This window comes from Phyllobates terribilis, unplaced genomic scaffold (assembly GCF_046119375.1).
Source record: "Phyllobates terribilis strain yellow unplaced genomic scaffold, ASM4611937v1 Scaffold_12__6_contigs__length_324123572, whole genome shotgun sequence".
Classification (NCBI taxonomy): Eukaryota; Metazoa; Chordata; class Amphibia; order Anura; family Dendrobatidae; genus Phyllobates; species Phyllobates terribilis.
The window spans coordinates 159,704,978-159,723,993 of NW_027362772.1; the positions used below are offsets into that span (position 1 = coordinate 159,704,978).

Below are 19,016 nucleotides of genomic sequence, written 5' to 3' on the forward strand. Positions count from 1 at the left end.
TCCAGCGGCTCTGGAATCCATGTGGGCAGTCTCAAAGAAGCGGGTCTCACCACTGGAAATAGAAACTGATAGAGTCAAGGACGGAGAGGATTTACTCTTGCCCAGGACGACCTCTCCAAGTGGTCTTAGACACTGGAGATTCCCGACTTCACCGGGCAGGAACGGATCAGATGCTCTTTACTGCCACAGTAAAAGCAACTCCCCTCAGCTCGGCGCATCTCCAGGCGAGACTTGACCATCTTGGTTTGGTCAATTTGCATAGGTTCTGGGGAACGTGCCCAAGGAGTTGCTGGTTGCGAGTCTGGGCTTTGGAATACAGGAGCGAGACGCGGAAATCTTCTCTCCCGGGTAGTCTCCTTAGCTCGTTCCAAAAAATGGATGTCAATCCGGGTAGCTAATGACACCAGGTCGTCCAGGGTGGAAGGAATGTCACGACCGGCTAGCTCGTCCTTGATCCGTCCGGAAAGACCCTCCCAGAAGGTGGACACCAGGGCCTCGTTGTTCCAGGCAAGCTCAGATACAAGGGTACGGAAACGTATGGCATACTGGCCCACTGTGAGACTCCCTTGGTGGAGGCGGAGAAGCGAGGAGGCAGTAGAAGATTTTCGTCCGGGCTCATCGAAGACCTTCCAGATGGCAGCGACGAAGGCCAGAAGATCGGACACTAGGGGGTCCTCTCTTTCCCACAGAGGGTTAAGCCATGCAAAGGCCTCCCCGGCGAGGTGAGACATGATGAACACCACCTTGGCCTGGTCGGAGAGGAACTGATGTGCCAGGAGTTCAAAGTACAGCGTGCACTGGTTCAAGAAGCCCCGACATAAGACGGGGTCACCATCAAAACGGGGGGCGCAGAGAGCTGGGGTCCAGAACCGGGTACCATAGCGCCAGTGGGTTGAGGTGCCGCCGGAGCGCCTGCCACTCGGCTGGAGACGGACACAGACGGGGTGGACAGCGTGCCCAGGCGAGAGTTGACAGTCCGCAGATAGGACAGGATAGTCTCCTGTTGGGATCTCTGACGTGAGACCTCCTGGTACAGGTCAGAGAGCGAAGGAGCCTGTGGGCCACCGGGTTCCATGGCCTGTGCAAACTGTTACGGGTCCGGGTGATGGAACCTCTGTGCTTCGGTGCAAGGAGGGACCCAATGGGCGTGACTAAGTACCTACTCGGCCTGACCAAGGTCTCACGGCGGCTCAATCGACTCCGTGAACCAGGGAGGGACCGAGCAGGGGGACCAGGTGCCACTCTGGGACCGACCTTGTGTGAGAGCAGGTGACTCCCACTGGTCAGATGGCAGGAACTGACCAGTACAGTGGATGAGCACGGCAGGAAGGCTGACGGGTGGTCCGGGTAGATAAGCAGGCTGGTTCGGCGGATAGCCAGACGTGTGCTCCCGGTAGGCAAGCTGGCAGGCACGACAGGTAATAGGTAGGTGCTCCAGGTGGGCTGGCGGGCAGGCACGACAGGGAACAAACAGGTGCTCCAGGTAGGCAGGCTGACATGCACTACAGGTAACAGGCAGGTGCTTCCAGGTAAGCAGGCTGGCGGACACGGCAGGTAACTGGCAGGCAGACTGGCAGGCAGGACTGACAGGCAGACTGGTGGGCAGGACTGACAGGCAGCGGGACCTGAGGGCTGAAGCAAGTGTAAGCACACAGAACAACAACCATTGCACAGCCACCTTCATATTGGAGGAGGTGCTTTAAATAGGGGAAGTCTGCCGGCCATTAGCCGGGGACTTTTTAGGACGACGTGCGAGGCCCCTTTAAGAGGGAGGGAGCGCGCGTGCCCTAAGCACAGTGCGCACCATAGCAGCAGCAGGACGGGAGCTGGAAGACGCCGGACCAGGGCCGCAGCGGTGAGGGAAACGGCGTCTCTGCCTGGTAGGAGGCAGAGACGCCGATACTACACTTATTAATTAAGAAATAAAATGCCTGTTGCTTTTTAACTTTTGAACCCCAGTGCTATATCTGTGCTAAAAGTTTTAGCGCCACTGCTACCTCTGAAACCCTGACTACATAAAAAATCTGACCTTAAAATGTGTTTTTTTTCTTAAAAATATTCCATTATTCTATTTTAATTAGGGGACAGGAATTTTTGGAATGCTTGAGAGTTTTTAGTATGAATATTAAATAAGCAAATTGTCTCTGCAGAGAGGTAGAGGACTTGAACTCTAGTACCACCTATTGGAAGTAGCAATCCTACAAGTAATTATAGACACTTTAACAAGCCTTGAAATATGACTTAGTACAAAAGCCAAATCAGAATCTCAATTTGTAGACACTGTGTTTTGGGGTATTGCCCCTCATCAGTGCAACGTATGAGATCTGATTTGGCTGGGTGAGAGGTTAAGACTGGGATCTAAGGGGTAAGTTTTCTCCTTTCTCTGCTCAATATTAATATATTAATTACGATTATAATTATTATTTTATATTAATATCATCACTTAATATTGAGCAGTATTAAGTATGCTGATATTCCCCATATACCATCTGAGCCCCCAAACAGCCCCCTATATACTGTATGAGATCCCACATAACCCCCTATATACAGTGAGCCCTCACACAGACCCCTACAAATAGTATGAGCCCCCACATAGCCTCTATATACAGTATGAGCACCCACATAGCGTTTCTATATACAATGAGCGCTCACATAGCCTCCTATATACAGTATAAGCCCTCACATAGTCTCCTATATATAGTATGAGCCACTACAAAGCTTCTCTATTTACAATATGAGCCCTCACATAACCTCGTATATAAAGTATGAGCCCCACATAGCCTCCTGTATACAGCATGACCCTCTACACAGCCTCTTATATACAGTATGAGCCCCACATCACCTCTCTATATACAATGTGAGCCCCACATAACCTCATATATACAGTATGAGCCCTCGTATAGCCTCCGATACACAGATTGAGCCCCCATATAGCCTCTTATATACACTATGAGCCTCACATAGCCTCCTATATACAAAAATGAAAGAGACTCACTTAATAGGGATTCAATTTGTGGACATAATCTTGGGTGATGCAGGGAAAAAACTGTCAGTGGCAGACAACATAGAGCAAAAAGAGTGTATCTAGCATAATTTTCATGGTAGTGTGGTAAAGCGGCTTGCTCGGCTGTACAGGGAGGTAGACAAGGAGCACTGTTTCTTTAAATTTCGGGTTGTTTATTAAAACATGTCATAAACCACCCTGGAGTCCATAAAGTAAACACAGTCCATTCAGCATAATGACAAAACAAAACAAAAAAAGATACAGCACAGTTCGTACATCGGCCGGGGTCCGGCCACTCATTTGCCACACATGGTTCAGATTTAGCCCAACACTGCACCTACCATGCAGGAGAAAACTTCCATGTTTCACATAACTGAGGCTAATAGCCTCAGTGAAACATATCTGCCCTCAGTATTCTGCCAGTAACTTTGTCACAGTAGATAATTAAAAACAAAAAAAAATATTATACCATATTAAAATTCCAATTGATAAAATTCCATGGAAAAAGAGGAGTAACGCATGAACAGGGAAAGATCTTACGCGTTTCGAACAAGCATGTCCTTGCTCTTCTTTTTCCATGGAATTTTATCAATTGGAATTTTAATATGGTATAATACATTTTTTTGTTTTTAATTACCTCCTATAAACAGTATGAGCCTTCACATAGCCTCCTATATAAAGTATTAGCCGCACATATAGCCACTTATATACAGTTTGAGCCCTCACATAGCCCCCTATATATAGTATTAGCCCCCTATTTATAGTATGAGCCCTCACATAACCTCCAAAATACAGAATGAGTCCCCACATAGCCTCCTTTATACTGTGCATGCAAAGACTCATACACATATGAAAACAAAACAACACATACCTCACTCATGTTCTCCCAGTGCTCTACTCCTGTCTCCGGTGAACTGACTCTCAGCACAGCTGACGAGATTTAATGACGACATTGCCTCTGTTGTTTCACGCGCTGATTGATGGAAGAAGAAGCCGGTGGCACCATTTTCCGCCAATGTATTCAACGCTATATGCATCCTGAGGATGCGGATAGGAGTGACACTGGGAAGCGGGCGCTGTGCAGTGGATGGGTGTTGGGTGAGGTCATTGTGCTGCCGGTGGGTCACTGTTTTGAGCCCTTCGGCTGTCTCGGTCTGCGGGCCGCACTTTGCCCAACTCTCTTCAACTTAGAGTGCAATTGGACACACCATCCAATGATTAGTATTTAGAAAGACCACAGATGCAGCATCCTACTATTCAATTGACATGCTATGAGTCGTCATAAATTGTACGGTCTCTAAATGGGATATAGTCAGCAGTGGAGACCACAGGGATCTTTACTGGGAGCATTGGGGAAATTTGGCGAAAATTCTTGAAATTTTGCAATTTTCAAAATTTGAATTTTTATGCCCTTAAATCAGAGAGATATGTCACACAAAATAGTTAATAAATAACATTTCCCACATGTCTACTTTACATCAGCACAATTTTGGAACCAAAATTTTTTTTTGATAAGTAGCTATAAGGGTTAAAAGTTGACCAGCGATTTCTAAATTTTCCAACAAAATTTACAAAACCATTTTTTTAGGGACCACTTCACATTTGAAGTGACTTTGAGGGGCGTTTATGACAGAAAATACCCAAAAGTGACACCATTGTAAAAACTGCACCCCTCAAGGTGCTCAAAACCACATTCAAGAAGTTTATTAACCCTTCAGGTGCTTCACAGGAATTTTTGGAATGTGGAAGAAAAAAATGAACATTTAACTTTTTTCACAAAAATGTTAATTTAGACCCCAATTTTTTTTTATTTTTGCAAGGGTAACAGGAAAAAAATGGACCCCAAAATTTGTTGTGCAATTTCTCCTGAGCACGCTAATACCCCATATGTGGGAGAAAACCACTGTTTGGGCGCACGGCAGGGCTCGGAAGGGAAGGAGCGCCAATTGACTTTTTGAATGTAAAATTTGCTTGAATAATTAGCGGACGCCATGTTGCGTTTGAAGAGCCCCTGATGTGCCTAAACAGTGGAAAACCCCCACAAGTGACACTATTTTGGAAACTAGACCCCTTAGGGAACTTATCTAGATGTGTGGTGAGCACCCTGAATCCCTAGGTGCTTCACAGAAGTTTAGAACATTGAGCCGTAAAAATAAAATTTTCACATTTTTGCAACGAAAATGTTTTTCAGCCTCCAATTTTGCATTTTAATAAGGGTAACAGGAGAAATTGTGACGCGCCCCCAGGGCCGTGGGGTACTCGGCAGCCGGGCCTCTGTGTATGCCGGTGGGGGATATCACGGTGGCTGGCCCGGTCCGTGACCCAGGGTGGTCAGTAAAAAGGGGAATTATTAGGGGATTTGTAAAGTTCGTGACGCCACCTGTGGATTGCGACTAAAGGGTGCCGCCGCTGCGGGGCAGTCCTCTGGAGCTGGTGTTACGGCAGCAGGGATGGTGTGGATCTCCACAGATAGAGCTAGCTCCAGGCCAGTGTAGGTAGTGTGGGTTGCGCTGGGCGTTGTAGTGCAGGGAGGGAAAGATGGCGCGGATGAAAGCATGGACGGAGGCAGTACGGTGCAGTCATCCGAGTCTTTACTCACAGTTCTTGTGACAGTTCCACTGGTGCACTGTACGGGTGCCAGCCTCCCACGTCGCGCTGAGTTCACCAGGCTGGGGTTCAGCACTTCCTCAGGCAGATTAGGAGTACCTGACAGAACCCCACTTTCTTGTGTTCCTAGCTAGACCGTCTTCACGCTGGGTCTTTCTCCCTCCTACCCTGCGCTTCCCACTCTCAATCCCGCTCGGGTGCTCTGAAGTCCCTCCTGTCTTGTCGGAGTTCCCGGACCTGCTTGACCCTCACGGGGATTAGAATGAGGCTTCGGCAACTGACTATATAAGCCAGAAGCCTCCGGTTTTCCCAGCCGAGACGTAGAGTAACACGGCTGGTCCAGGGGCCAGTCCCCTTCTTGCGGCCTACGATCCCTCTGTCTTCTGACAGATTCGGGGCGTACGGGTGCCGTCTCGCACTCGCCGTACCCCCTAGGATCACTTCTGTAGATCAGAGCCTACTCCTCTGCTCCCCTCCTGGGCCTCTAAGACTGGGCCCCAACTTGTGGAGCAGAGCTCTTAATGAGCCTCTGCTCCCTGACTGTCTTCCTGAACTGTTCTTCTGAACTGCTCATCCTGTTCTGCCACCCTAAGATGGCTTCCCTTTTTGTACCTACTGTCAAAGTGCTCCACTAAACTGCTTCCTCCACCCACACCCACTACTGGTTCCCCCTACCTTTGGGTTCCCCCCACTCCAGCCAGGGACAGGGCTCAGCAGGAAAACACATTGCATCTTGCCCTTCCAGCCGGCCTGGAGCAGTGTAGTGTTGAATGCGGGCAGCACTCCCTCCTTACCTGAGAGAAGGAGATACCACACCTCTGGGTGAGGTGCAGTACCTCTGTGGCGACTGAACCCTCAGGGGCACCACAATTGCACAATGCAATTTGTTGTGCAATTTCTCCTGAGTAAGCTGATACCCCATATGTGGGGGAAAACCACTGTTTGGGCGCACGGCAGGGTTCGGAAGGGAAGGAGCGCCATTTGACTTTTTGAATGTAAAATTTGCTTGAATAATTAGCTGACGCCATGTTGCTTTTGGAGAGCCCCTGATGTGTCTAAACAGTGGAAACCCCCCAACAAGTGACCCCATTTTGGAAACTAGCCCCCTCAAGGATTTTATTAAGCGTTATAGTGAACATTTTGAACCCAGAGGTACGACACAGAATTTGATAACATTAGGTCATCATATTGAATAAGTTGTCATTAGCCTTGAGCGCAAGTGCTCGCTACTTGAGTTTGCATCGGGTACTCAGGTATGCACCATGTATCGTGGGTGCTCAAGTCCCTGCCCGCATGTTTCACGATTGTTAGACACCCAAAAAAACCATGCGGGGATATCTCGTGCATGGCAGGCAATCCCCACAAGTTTTTTTTGGCTGTATAACAGCTGCAAAACATATGGGGAGGAGACTCGAGCATGTCACTCCAACACCCGCGATACTCGGTGCATACCCAAGCACCCGATGCAAACTCAAGTAGCGAGCACTTGCTCTGAACACTAGCCGCCATATCGTCGTCATTTTTTTTCTTTACTTTTGAAAAAATCCCAATCCTAACCCTAGCACAACCCTAACCCTAGAGTTTATTTTTTACGCTGTTCCTCGTGCGGTATAAGTGATTGGTTGACTTTATTCTTCGGGTCGGTGCGATTACAGAGATACCAGATTCATATTGGGTTTTTATGATTGACAGCTGTCACACACTAAAAGACACATTTTTTTGCAAAGACTAGTTTTTGCATCGCCATATTTTGAGAGCTATAATTTTTCCATATTTCAGCTGACAGAGTCATGTGACGGCTTGTTTTTTGTGGGACAAGTTGACGTTTTTATTGGTACCATTTTTGGGCACGTGACATTTTTTGATCGCTTTCTATTCTGATTTTTGGGATGAAGAATAAACAAAAACCAACAACTCCGGAATTGTTTTTTTTTTTTATACCGTTCCACATGTGGTAAAATTGATAAGGTAGCTTTATTCTTTGGGTCAGTACGTTTACAATGGTACTACATTTATATTTTTTTTATGTTTTGGCGCTTTTACAAAATAAAAACTATTTTATAGAAAAAAGTTTTTTTTGCATCGCTTTATTCTGAGAGCTATAACTTTTTTATTTTTCTGCCGATGGAGCTGTATGGCGGCTTGTTTTTTGCGGGACAAGATGACGTTTTCAGAGGTACCATTTTTATTTGCATTCGTCTTTTTGATCGCATTTTATTGCATTTTTTGTTTGGCGGTATGATGATAAAGCATGTTTTTTTTGCTTTTTTTTTTTACCTTGAGTTCACTAAAGAGGTTAACTAGTGGGACAGTTGTATAGGACAGGTTGTTCCGGACGCGGCGATACCATTTATGGGTACTTTTATTGTTTTTTTTTGTTTTTTTTCCCCACAATAATATTTATTTATGGGTACAATTTATTTTTTTGGATTATTTATTTATTTATTTTTTTTTATATTTTTTTTTACATTTTTTTTTTTTCACATTCTGATTTTTTTTTACTTTTACACCTTGTCCCACTATGGGACTTTCACATTCTATTTTCAGATCTCCTGAATAGCATAGAGAACAGCAGTTGCTCCCTGTGCAATACAGGCTGTCACTGCTGCAGGCACTGCGCATAACCAAAGTATCTTCCCGCTGTCTGGTGACCCGGATGTTGTCATGACGACATTGAGTCGTCATGGCAACATCCGGGAGCCGCGGCAGACAGCGTTGGACGCCGGCAGGAGAGGAGAGTATCTGCGATCACCTCCCCTTCCCCCGCAATGCTGCGATTGACTTTGATCGCAGCATTGAGGACCGCTCCCTGCACATAGTACCGGGTGTCAGCTTTGACAATCCACTGACACCCAGCAGCGATCGCCCCGCACCGCTTGTGTGCGGGCGCTATCGCCATATGACCTAATAGTACGTCATTGGTCCAGTCAGCCCAAGTCACCATGACGTACTATTAGGTCACACGTCAGAAAGGGGTTAAAATCTGATCTTGACGTTACGATATTGCAGAACGATCTGGATAAGATGTCTAAATGGGCAAACACTTGGCAGATGAGGTTTAATGTAGATAAATGTAGAGTAATGCACCTAGGACGGAGTAATCCTATTGCTGCATATACATTAAATGGGAGTATACCCGGGACTACAGAAGAGGAGAAGGACTTGGGTATTCTGGTTACAAGTCAGCTGAGCAGTGGTACTCAATGTCAGGTAGCAGCCGCAAAAGCAAACAAGATTTTAGGATGTATAAAAAGAGAAATAAAATCTCGCGATCCCAACGTACTGTTGCCCCTTTATAAATCACTGGTGAGGCCACATCTGGAATATGGGATCCAGTTTTGAGCTCCACATTTTAAAAAGGATATTCAGAAGTTAGAGTCAGTTCAAAGGTGGCAACTAGATTATTACAAGGGATATAAGGGATCTTATATGATGACAGGTTGGAAAAGTTGAACTTGTTTAGCTTAGAAAAATGACGCCTCAGAGGGGATCTCATTTACATGTATAAATATATATGTGGTCAGTAAAAAAGGACTAACACTTATTCCTTCCAAAGACCATACTAAGAACCAGGGGGCACTCATTACAGGTGGAAGAAAGACGATTCTGGCACCTAAACAGGAAAGGGTTCTTTACAGTTAGGGCAGTCAGACTGTGGAATGCCGACCACAAGATATAGTAATGGCAGATAGTGGACTTTATTTAGCTTTTAAATATGGGCTGGATGATTTCCTCGATACACATAACATTGTGGGTTGCAGTTAAATTAGTGACAAAATGTACAATTGATGGAGGAAGGTTGTACTTGATGGACCGACGTCTTTATTCAACCTATGTATAGTGGTGGCCAAAAGTATTGGCACCCCTGCAATTCTGTCAGATAATACTCAGTTTCTTTCTGAAAATGATTGCAATCACAAATTCTTTGGTATTATTATCTTCATTTTTACGAATCAATTTGTGAAGCACCTGGGGGTTCCAAGTGCTCACTATGCATCTACATAGGTGCCTTGGGGGGTCTAGTTTCCAAAATGGGGTCACTTGTGGGGGAGCTCCAATGTTTAGGCACACAGGGCCTCTCCAAATGCAACATGGTGTCCGCTAACAATTTGAGCCGATTTTCCATTCAATTTGTTAGCGGACACCATGTTGCATTTGGAGAGCCCCTGTGTGCCTATACATTGGAGCTCCCCCACAAGTGACCCCATTTTGGAAACTAGACCCACAAAGGCATCTATCTAGATGCATAGTGAGCACTTGGAACCCGCAGGTGCTTCACAAATTGATTCGTAAAAATGAAAAAGTGGAAAAAAAAAATACTTTTTCATTTTTACGAATCAATTTGTGAAGCACCTGGGGGTTCCAAGTGCTCACTATGCATCTAGATAGGTGCCTTGGGGGTCTAGTTTCCAAAATGGGGTCACTTGTGGGGGGTTTCCACTGTTTAGGCACATCAGGGGCTCTCCAAACGCAACATGGCGTCCGCTAATTATTCAAGCAAATTTTACAATCAAAAAGTCAAATGGCGCTCCTTCCCTTCCGAGCCCTGCCGTGCGCCCAAACAGTGTTTTTTGCCCACGTATGGGGTATCTGCGTGCCCAGGGGAAATTGCACAACAAATTTTGGGGTCCATTTTTTCTTGTTACCCCTGTGAAAATAAAAAAAATTGGGTCTAAATTAACGTTTTTGTGAAAAAAGTTAAATGTTCATTTTTTTCTTCCACATTCCAAAAATTCCTGTGAAGCACCTGAAGGGTTAATAAAGTTCTTTAATGTGGTTTTGAGCACCTTGAGGGGTGCAGTTTTTAGAATGGTGTCACTTTTGGGTATTTTCTGTCATAAAGACCTCTCAAAGTGACTTCAAATGTGATGTGGTCCCTAAAAAATTGGTTTTGTAAATTTTGTTGGAAAAATGAGAAATCGCTGGTCAACTTTTAACCCTTATAGCTCCCTAACAAAAAAAAATTTTGGTTCCAAAATTGTGCTGATGTAAAGTAAACATGTGGGAAATGTTATTTATTAAGTATTTTGTGTGACATATCTCTCTGATTTAAGGGCAAATAAACGCAAGTGATATCGAAGAAATTTTACCACAATCATGAAGTACAATATGTCACAAAAAACAATCTCAGAATCAGGGGGATCCGTTGAAGCGTTCCAGAGTAATTACCTCATAAAGTGACAGTGGTCAGAATTGTAAAAATTGGCCTGGTCATTAACGTGCAAACCACCCTCGGGGGTTAAGGGGTTAATCAATCTATATTGGCGTTACCCTATATGAATAATTTTGCTTTGTGTTTGACAACATATAAAAAATTCCCAGTGCCAAAAATGTATAAAAAATAGCAAAAACCTGATTAAAACAATGTAATTTTCTGATGACAAGTTGTGCTACTAATCTGTACAAAAACAAGCAAAAAAACAAAAATATCACCACCCACATTACTATTCTTACTTCTTCCTTATTTTTGGGGGTATTTATTAGTAAAGATGAAAATAAGCAACTTTGTAATATATTTTATCAAAGAAACTTGCTTCTTTCTCCACCAGGATTGATCACTCGCTCTCAATTCATGGGTAAAATCTGTATTCAGTGAAAACAAAATTCCTCATTACTGAGATAGGAGATGACAGTTGGTGCTTTAAAATTCGATGGAGAGGGGGAGGAGTTCTCCATAGAACCTTATGAGCACTAGCTGTCATCTTTCATAGAAATTTCTGAAATTGTCCCTTTCAGTCGAATAGAGGTTGCAGAAATCCTATCATATGCTGCAGGAACAAGTCTACTCTTACTCTTTGGTTTTTATTACTATGATCAAAATTTAACTCATCTTTCATTTGTGCAATTGCCTGTTTATTAATACAATATCACATCCTTTTGTTCCTTAGGTGTGATCTTTGGGTCTCTTTTTGGCTGTCTTCTTCGATTGCTTCCTCCTCTAGATGGAAATATTCTCATCCTTATCTCCTTTCCTGGAGATATTCTCATGCGGATGTTGAAAATGTTAATTTTACCGTTAATTATTTCAAGTTTGATTTCTGGTAAGAGATGTGATTTTATTATAAAGCGGAAAACAAAAAATGTATTTATTTATTTAGGAAAGTATTGTCTTTTATGGGCAAACTTAAGATTTATGGTTTTCTGGTAATTTTAAAAATATATATATTTTATTTGTATTTATTTATATTTAATTGTATTATTTATATTTATTTAGCAAAGTCTCTCAGTGGAATTGTACATTTATGGCATTTCTGATCACATGACATTTTTTTTATTTTTAAACATTTCAAAAATGTGACAGGTAAAATAATCTTAAAAAATAAATAAATACAATAAATATAAATAATATATATATATATTTTTTTCCAGATTATTTTATCTATCACATTTTAGAAATTTACAAAGCCATGCCCTTTTATATACACTTCTAAATAGTGGCTAATTAGGAATTAAAAGTGGTTGTCCAGGACTGCGATCTTGATGATGAGTTGGAATCCGACAATCACCCCCCAACACTGATCAGCTGTTAGCAGGTCCTGTGATTGCTGAACTGAACTGAAGCAGCACAGTGCCATACACTGTGTAGTGGCGATTTTTGGGTACTGCGGCTCAGCTCCTATTGTGCAAGCTGTGTACACTTTGTAGGTCCAGAAATCACAGGACTTACTAACAGCAGGTGAGGTTTATGGCGTATTCCTGAGGATTTTTCAGGGAAGAGCAAAGTGCACCTGTGCGAGACAACAATGCTAATGAGCAGGCACAAGATCTCTTTTGGCCATATGAATGACACTGCATGTATCATGCACATCAATCAAAGCAGAAGGATGGCTTTTGGGGGCAGGGAGGTATAAGGCAAGTAATTTAATATACCTTCAAAATATGAAAAAAACAAGCAAACAAAAAAGAAAACAACAAATACCTAAATGTTTGGTTACTCTTTAAAGGGAAGCCATCATCAGAAAATTACCTATTGTTCAAATTAAGTTTTTGTGTTACATGTATTTTTTTTTTAATATTTTGTTAATTTTTTTCATCTTTATTAAAAACAAATTTAGATGTCTTGCAATTATCACACTGGCCACTAGAGTTTTTTTTAATCATACTTCCTGGCCTTTCTAAAAGAATTTTCAGCAGGGCTCCTTATCAGCAGAGGCAGGAGTACAATGACAGCTCCTCCTGCTCTCACTTCCTTCACAAGGACCATTGCAGACATTAATTAGATCCTCCAATACAAAAGATAGGGACAGAGCCTGTTCATTGTGACTATGTACATGTGTTATTTCCTGAAACAGCAGGAAGTTTAGAGCCTAAAAAGCCCCAGTGGCCGGTGTGAGAATTGCAAGATTTCAAGTTTTTTATTTTTGAAACAGAAGTTATACAGTTAAGAATTAACTTGGAGTACAAGGTACTCTTTGGCTATTTGACTTGTAAATGTGTTTATATTGCTCATTCATGGAAAACCATTGATAATAGTCCTAGGGCCAAAAATTATTATTTGCATCTGTAAGTAGTAATTTTTGGCCCTAAGACTAATATTACAGCTCATATAAAAGTATGACTATACATTGCAAATAAAGTTATATGTGAAATAGTGAAAAATTGAAGCAGACAGGAGTTTTATTTTCTTTACACTATACGATCTGCGGCGTTAAATGATCGCTGAGAAGTAAATACAATGGCTTGAGAAAGTATTCACCCCCTTTGGCATTTTTCATGTTTTGGTACCTCACAACTTGGACTTTCACTGTTTTCTTTGAGGGTTTGCATCAGTTCATGTAAAGAACATGCCGACAACTGTGAACATTTGTTTTTCTTTTTATTGTGAAGAAAACAACAAACAGGTCAAAATAATAAAAAACTTCAGTGCATAACTATTCAACCCCCTAAAGTCAGTACAACTTTAGTTTTTAAGTCACGAAGTTCCACTTTCGTTTGATGCTCTTTCACCCTCTCACTGTCTCTCAATGATTAGATATTCGAGGGCTTTTCCTACCAAACTTCATTCCCATCACCGCACGTCCAGACCAATGTCCAAGTCTTCTCCACCCAAACACAGTCTCATAGCTAGACTTCCTCTCAGACTCTCTCACAATGTCATAAACTAGGCCACCCTTCTTATTGCCTACATCCTACAGTCCACCAACCATAACCTTGGACTTTGACTCCAGGCCAAATGTCAGGTTGGTAGGACAACCAGACCTTTATTATAGCTCCAATTGACCCACAGACATTTTTCTCAACCTCTGCTTTACAGGACTCAACCACAGCTACTCACCACTCTCACTTACCAAGACTGATCAATCCGACAGCCCACAAGAGACTTCAAGAGCTAATCACACAGGTTGATGAGACACATCCACCTTTTATGCGACAGCCAACATTAAACTACTGCTGGTTGAACTCCTACATGTAAACTTTTCCCACAGCTAAATGTTGGTCTTTTTGTTATGGTTCTCAACAAATGGTTCTCTAGCCCAAGCCAGGAAATTTTTAGTTGTAACACCAAACCAGAGAAGGACCAGTGGTGATTCTCCGAGATCACTTGCTCCGGCTTTAATTGTTGTTTTGCAGAGGCAAAATTTCCTCTAGGGGCAATAATGGGTTTGTACTTGTATTATAGAATTAAAGGGTTGCTCCATTTCTTTTTTTATTGATGACCCTTTTTTATGATAGGCCATTGATATGAGATTGGTGGAGGATCGAAACCCAGCATCCCCCAGATCAACTGTTCTCGGTGTTTAGATGTAAGCTGCCGGCACCAAGAATAGCTAAACCATTGAGTGTCATGTGCTGGAGCCACACCAATCTTATATTGATGACCTATCCTTTAGATAGGTCATTAATGTTGTAGAGCAACCCTTTAAATAATATTGACTTTCTATTTAAGGATCATCTCATGATGCTTTTATCATTTTTACTTTCCTCCAACAGGTTTGGCTGGCCTTGATGCAAAGTCCAGTGGAAGAATGGGCACACGTGCAATGGTTTATTACATGTCCACTACCATCTTGGCTGCTCTGCTCGGAGTCATCCTGGTTCTATCCATTCACCCTGGCAACCCTAAGTTGAAGAAGCAAGTCAGCATATCAACAAAAAATGAAGAAGTGTCCAGTATTGATGCATTTTTGGACCTCATCCGAAACCTCTTCCCTGAAAATTTAGTCCAAGCATGTTTTCAACAGGTATGACATAAGGCCAAAAATACCCAATCAATTCTGTTCACACTGTTCAATCCCATTTCATGCATGTTTTTATGATTTGTACTACTTTATATACAAGGCTGGGTTATGTTTTTTCAGCAATCCCTAAATACGATGAATCTAGTTGGCTCCTCCATGTAGAAAATGCAAAGACTACAAAAGTTGCAGATTTTCTCCCAACTTGTTGATATTTGTTCAGATTGTTAGTCTAAAGTGTACCTCCACTTTCAACAGAAAAATTTTATGGAGCAGAATTCTGTAGTATAATTATTTTACTAAATCACCTTATCGGAGTTTTTTTGCAGTTTATTCGCAGCCCGGTCCTCCCGAGTTCTGCACTAAACTAAAGCATCCTGCTACTTGCTCTTAGCTTCCATTTTTAGTGCGGGTGTGAGCTCTGTAAGATCCTAACACAGAAGCCTAGCAGCAGGAACAGAAGACAGTCTAGTTTAGTGAAACCCACAGCACAGACTTTGGGTGGTCTGTAATATGGGTAAACAGCAAAAAATTTTAATGGAATGATTTAAAAAGAGCGGTAATAGTCTCTCAATGAAGGTACAAACTTTGAGGTTACACATAGCATCGAGGCTCAGAGCTTGGTGGTTACACAACAGAAAGGAGGTGCAGAGCTTGGTTGTTACAGAACTGAATTGAGGCACAGAGCTTGATTGTTACAGAACTGAATTGAGGCACAGAGCTTGGTGACTACACAACAAAAAAAGACACAGAGCTTGGTTGTTACACAACAGAATCGAGGCACTGAACTTGGTGGTTGCACGACAGAATTGAGACACAGAAGTTGGTGCTGGAATTTTGCTGCTGCATACCATCCCCACAGCATGATGCTGCCAGAACTATGTTTCACTGTGGGGATGGTGTTCTTGGGGTGATGAGCTGTGTTTGATTGGCGCCAGACATTGCACTCACCTAGGTGGCAAAAAAGTTAAATTTTGGTCTCATCTGACCACAACACCTTCCTCCATACCTTTGGGGAGTCTCCCACATGTATTTTTGCAAACTCAAAACGAGCCTTACAATTTTTGTGTGTAAGTAAAGGCTTTTTTCTTCCCACTCTTCCATAAAGGCCACCTCTATGGAGTGTACGGCTTATTGTGGTTGTATGGACAGATACTACAACCTCTGCTTGGGAACTCTGCAGCTCCTTCAGGGTTACCTTTGGTCTCTGTGCTGCCTCTCTGATCAAGGACCTCCTTGCCTGGGCTGAGAGTTTTGGTGGGCGCCCTCTCTTGGCAGGTTCTTTCCATTTGATGATAATGGATTTGATGGTGCTCCGGGGGATCATCAGAAATTGGGATATTTTTTTATAACCCAAAGCTGACTTGTTCTTCTCAACAACTTTGTCTCTGTCTTGTTTGGAGATCTCCTTGGTCTTCATGGTGGTGTTTGGAGATCTCCTTGGTCTTCATGGTGGTGTTTGGAGATCTCCTTGGTCTTCATGGTGTTGTTTGGAAATCTCCTTGGTCTTCATGATGTTGTTTGGTTAGTGGTGCCTCTTAATGGTGTTGCAGCCTCTGTGGCCTTTCAGAAAAGGTAAAGTGTATATACTGACAGACATGTGACACTTAAATTGCACACAGGTGGACATCCTGTCACTAAGCATGTGACCTATGAAGGGAATTGTTTGCACCAGAAATTTTTAGGGGCTTCATAGCAAAAGGGGTGAATACATATGCACATGCAAATGTAATAAAATAGGTAAAAAGTCAAGGGGGGTGAATGCTTTTGCGAGGCACTGTAAGTACTTTTTGGGAATTGGTGGAAATGCCCCGCTGAGCTCAGTTTCAGAAGTAATACCTTCCTCATATAAACTCAGTTTGCTTTGTTCGTCCCAGATACAAACGGTTTCCAAGAAAGTCCCAGCACCTCCTTCACCACTGGATCTTATTCGACCTATTAATGTTTCCGGCCTGACAGTCAATGGATCTCAGACTAACTCTTCTATGGCTGAGTCTCCTGCAATGGTGACTCAAAAGAAGCTGGAATTTAAGGGAGGAATGAATGTTCTTGGTAAGAGCCAGCGCTGTATAAATCATTAAACATTAGCATGTGCGTAACTGTGGACGGGAATTGTATAAAAGTTTAAGCTGTGTAGCCCTTGAATGCTTCCAAATTTTTAGAGGTGGATCATGAAATAAGGCTAGCCATAGGTATCCTATGTTATATGGATAATGTGTAGTAGTTTATGTCTTTTTAGGGTATATTTACATGCAGAAGATTTTTTTGCAGAAACTTCTGAGACTGTTCTATTCCTCTAAATGGGGGTTGCAGGATTTCATGTGCATAAAGGGTTACTCCAATTTTAGCAAGTTATCAGCTACCCAGAGAATTGGTGATAACTTGCTGATCGCTGTGGTCCCACCACTTAATTGACTATCTCCGACAGTCTCACAGACAGTGAATGGAGCAGTGGTCTACGCGCTTTCTATTCAAGTGGGTCAAATCAGGGTGGTGGGACCAAGATCGATCATCAAGGTATCACTTTGGGTAAGTAATAACCTTCTAAGATGAGAATAATTCTTTAAAAGGAATCTGTCAGCAAGTAATCTAAGAGAAGCGTGGTGTACGGACAGAGAGCCTGATTCCAGTGATGTGTTACTTACTGGGCTGTTACAATAAAATCTGTGTTTTATCAGCAGGAGATTATCACAGTAGGACTAGGTGTCTTTTGCCTCCTGGTCCAACCACGTCCCCTCCACTGATTAGCAATGAAAGCAGCCAATCAACAATGTGGGCGGGGTTATACACAGCTCAGCATTCAGAGCACTGCTGGATCTGCAGCAGGAAAAAAACTGTAATTTTATCACAATTGCTGCACCCAGTACACTAAATGATACATCACTGGAATCAGGGTCTCTGCCCCTTCATCATTAATTACATATCAAAAGCCTGCTGACCAATTCCCTTTAATTAATTTGATAATATCATGCACAAAGTTGTCTCTCTACAGTATGTCTCCCAAGAAAAGTGCTGTCTAGGTCTTCCAAGGAAATCGGTGTATTTCAACAAAATGTTCTATATTAAAGGGGTTTTCCACTTTCAGGAAAGTGGATCCCAAACTACGTTACTTAGGTCCCAGTGTTTTGATTCTCACGTCGACATCGCATCACTGCTTTAGCCAATCACTGAGGTTAGCGGCTCATGCTGTCTATCTTGACACAACCGCTGAGCTCGGTGATTGCCTGCAGTGTTGACGTGGCCAAAGCACCAAGACTGGAAAAGCAGGAGCCGGTGCTGGACCCCAGGGAGGGTGATTCCCTGCTCTCTTTATTTTTATTATAGAGCTATTCCTGAAAGTGGAAACTCCTTTAAGTATGTTCACACTGTGAGTTTTTGATGCGTTTTTTTTGTGCATTTTTTTAATGCAAATTTTCCGCAGCATTTTACAGTACCAGCAAAGTCTATGAGATTTCAGAAATCTCATGCACACACCTTGTTTTTTTTTTTCCTAACTGTTTTGTCAAAGAGCTGCATTTTTGCAGAATGGAGCACGTCACTTCTTTCAGCGTCTTTGCAGCGTTTTTCACCCATTGAAAGCAATGGGTAGTCGAAAATACGCTGAAAAAAATGCAGGTATCAGATTTTGCTGCGTTTTTGTGCAAAAAACAGAGGAAGTTGAGTTGGGTAATTTTTTTTTTACTAAATGTAATCAGCATGCACAAGAGACAAATGGACAGTGACAAAAACGCTGCAAAAAATGCAGCAATACCTGCTTTTTTGAGGCATAAACTTTACTACCAAGAAGTTTTGCAGCAGAAAAAAAAGCACCAAAAATGCCCTGTGTGAACATACCCTTTAAGAGCAAAGTTGAAAATGTACGGACACATTTGTGTTCTACTTTTATGTTATGATAATATAATAATAAAATATATATAGTCTATATATATATACAGTACAGACCAAAAGTTTGGACACACCTTCTCATTTAAAGATTTTTCTGTATTTTCTTGACTATGAAAATTGTACATTCACACTGAAGGCATCAAAACTATGAATTAACACATGTGGAATTATATACTTAACAAAAAAAGTGTGAAACAACTGAAAATATGTCTTATATTCTATCTAGGTTCTTCAAAGTAGCCACCCTTTGCTTTGATGACTGCTTTGCACACTCTTGGCATTCTCTTGATGAGCTTCAAGAGGTAGTCACCGGAAATGGTCTTCCAACAATCTTGAAGGAGTTC

General features: G+C 42.5%; 1 protein-coding gene across 1 annotated transcript in view; it reads left to right on the forward strand.

Moving 5' to 3' along the window:
* LOC141173158 (excitatory amino acid transporter 2-like) overlaps positions 1-19,016 on the forward strand; it is a 79,916-nt gene that overhangs the window by 35,274 nt on the left and 25,626 nt on the right. The window contains exons 2-4 of the mRNA XM_073657793.1: positions 11,500-11,652; positions 14,543-14,793; positions 16,665-16,839. Coding sequence (XP_073513894.1) covers positions 11,500-11,652; positions 14,543-14,793; positions 16,665-16,839 — 579 coding nt within the window. The remainder of the gene's footprint in view (positions 1-11,499; positions 11,653-14,542; positions 14,794-16,664; positions 16,840-19,016) is intronic.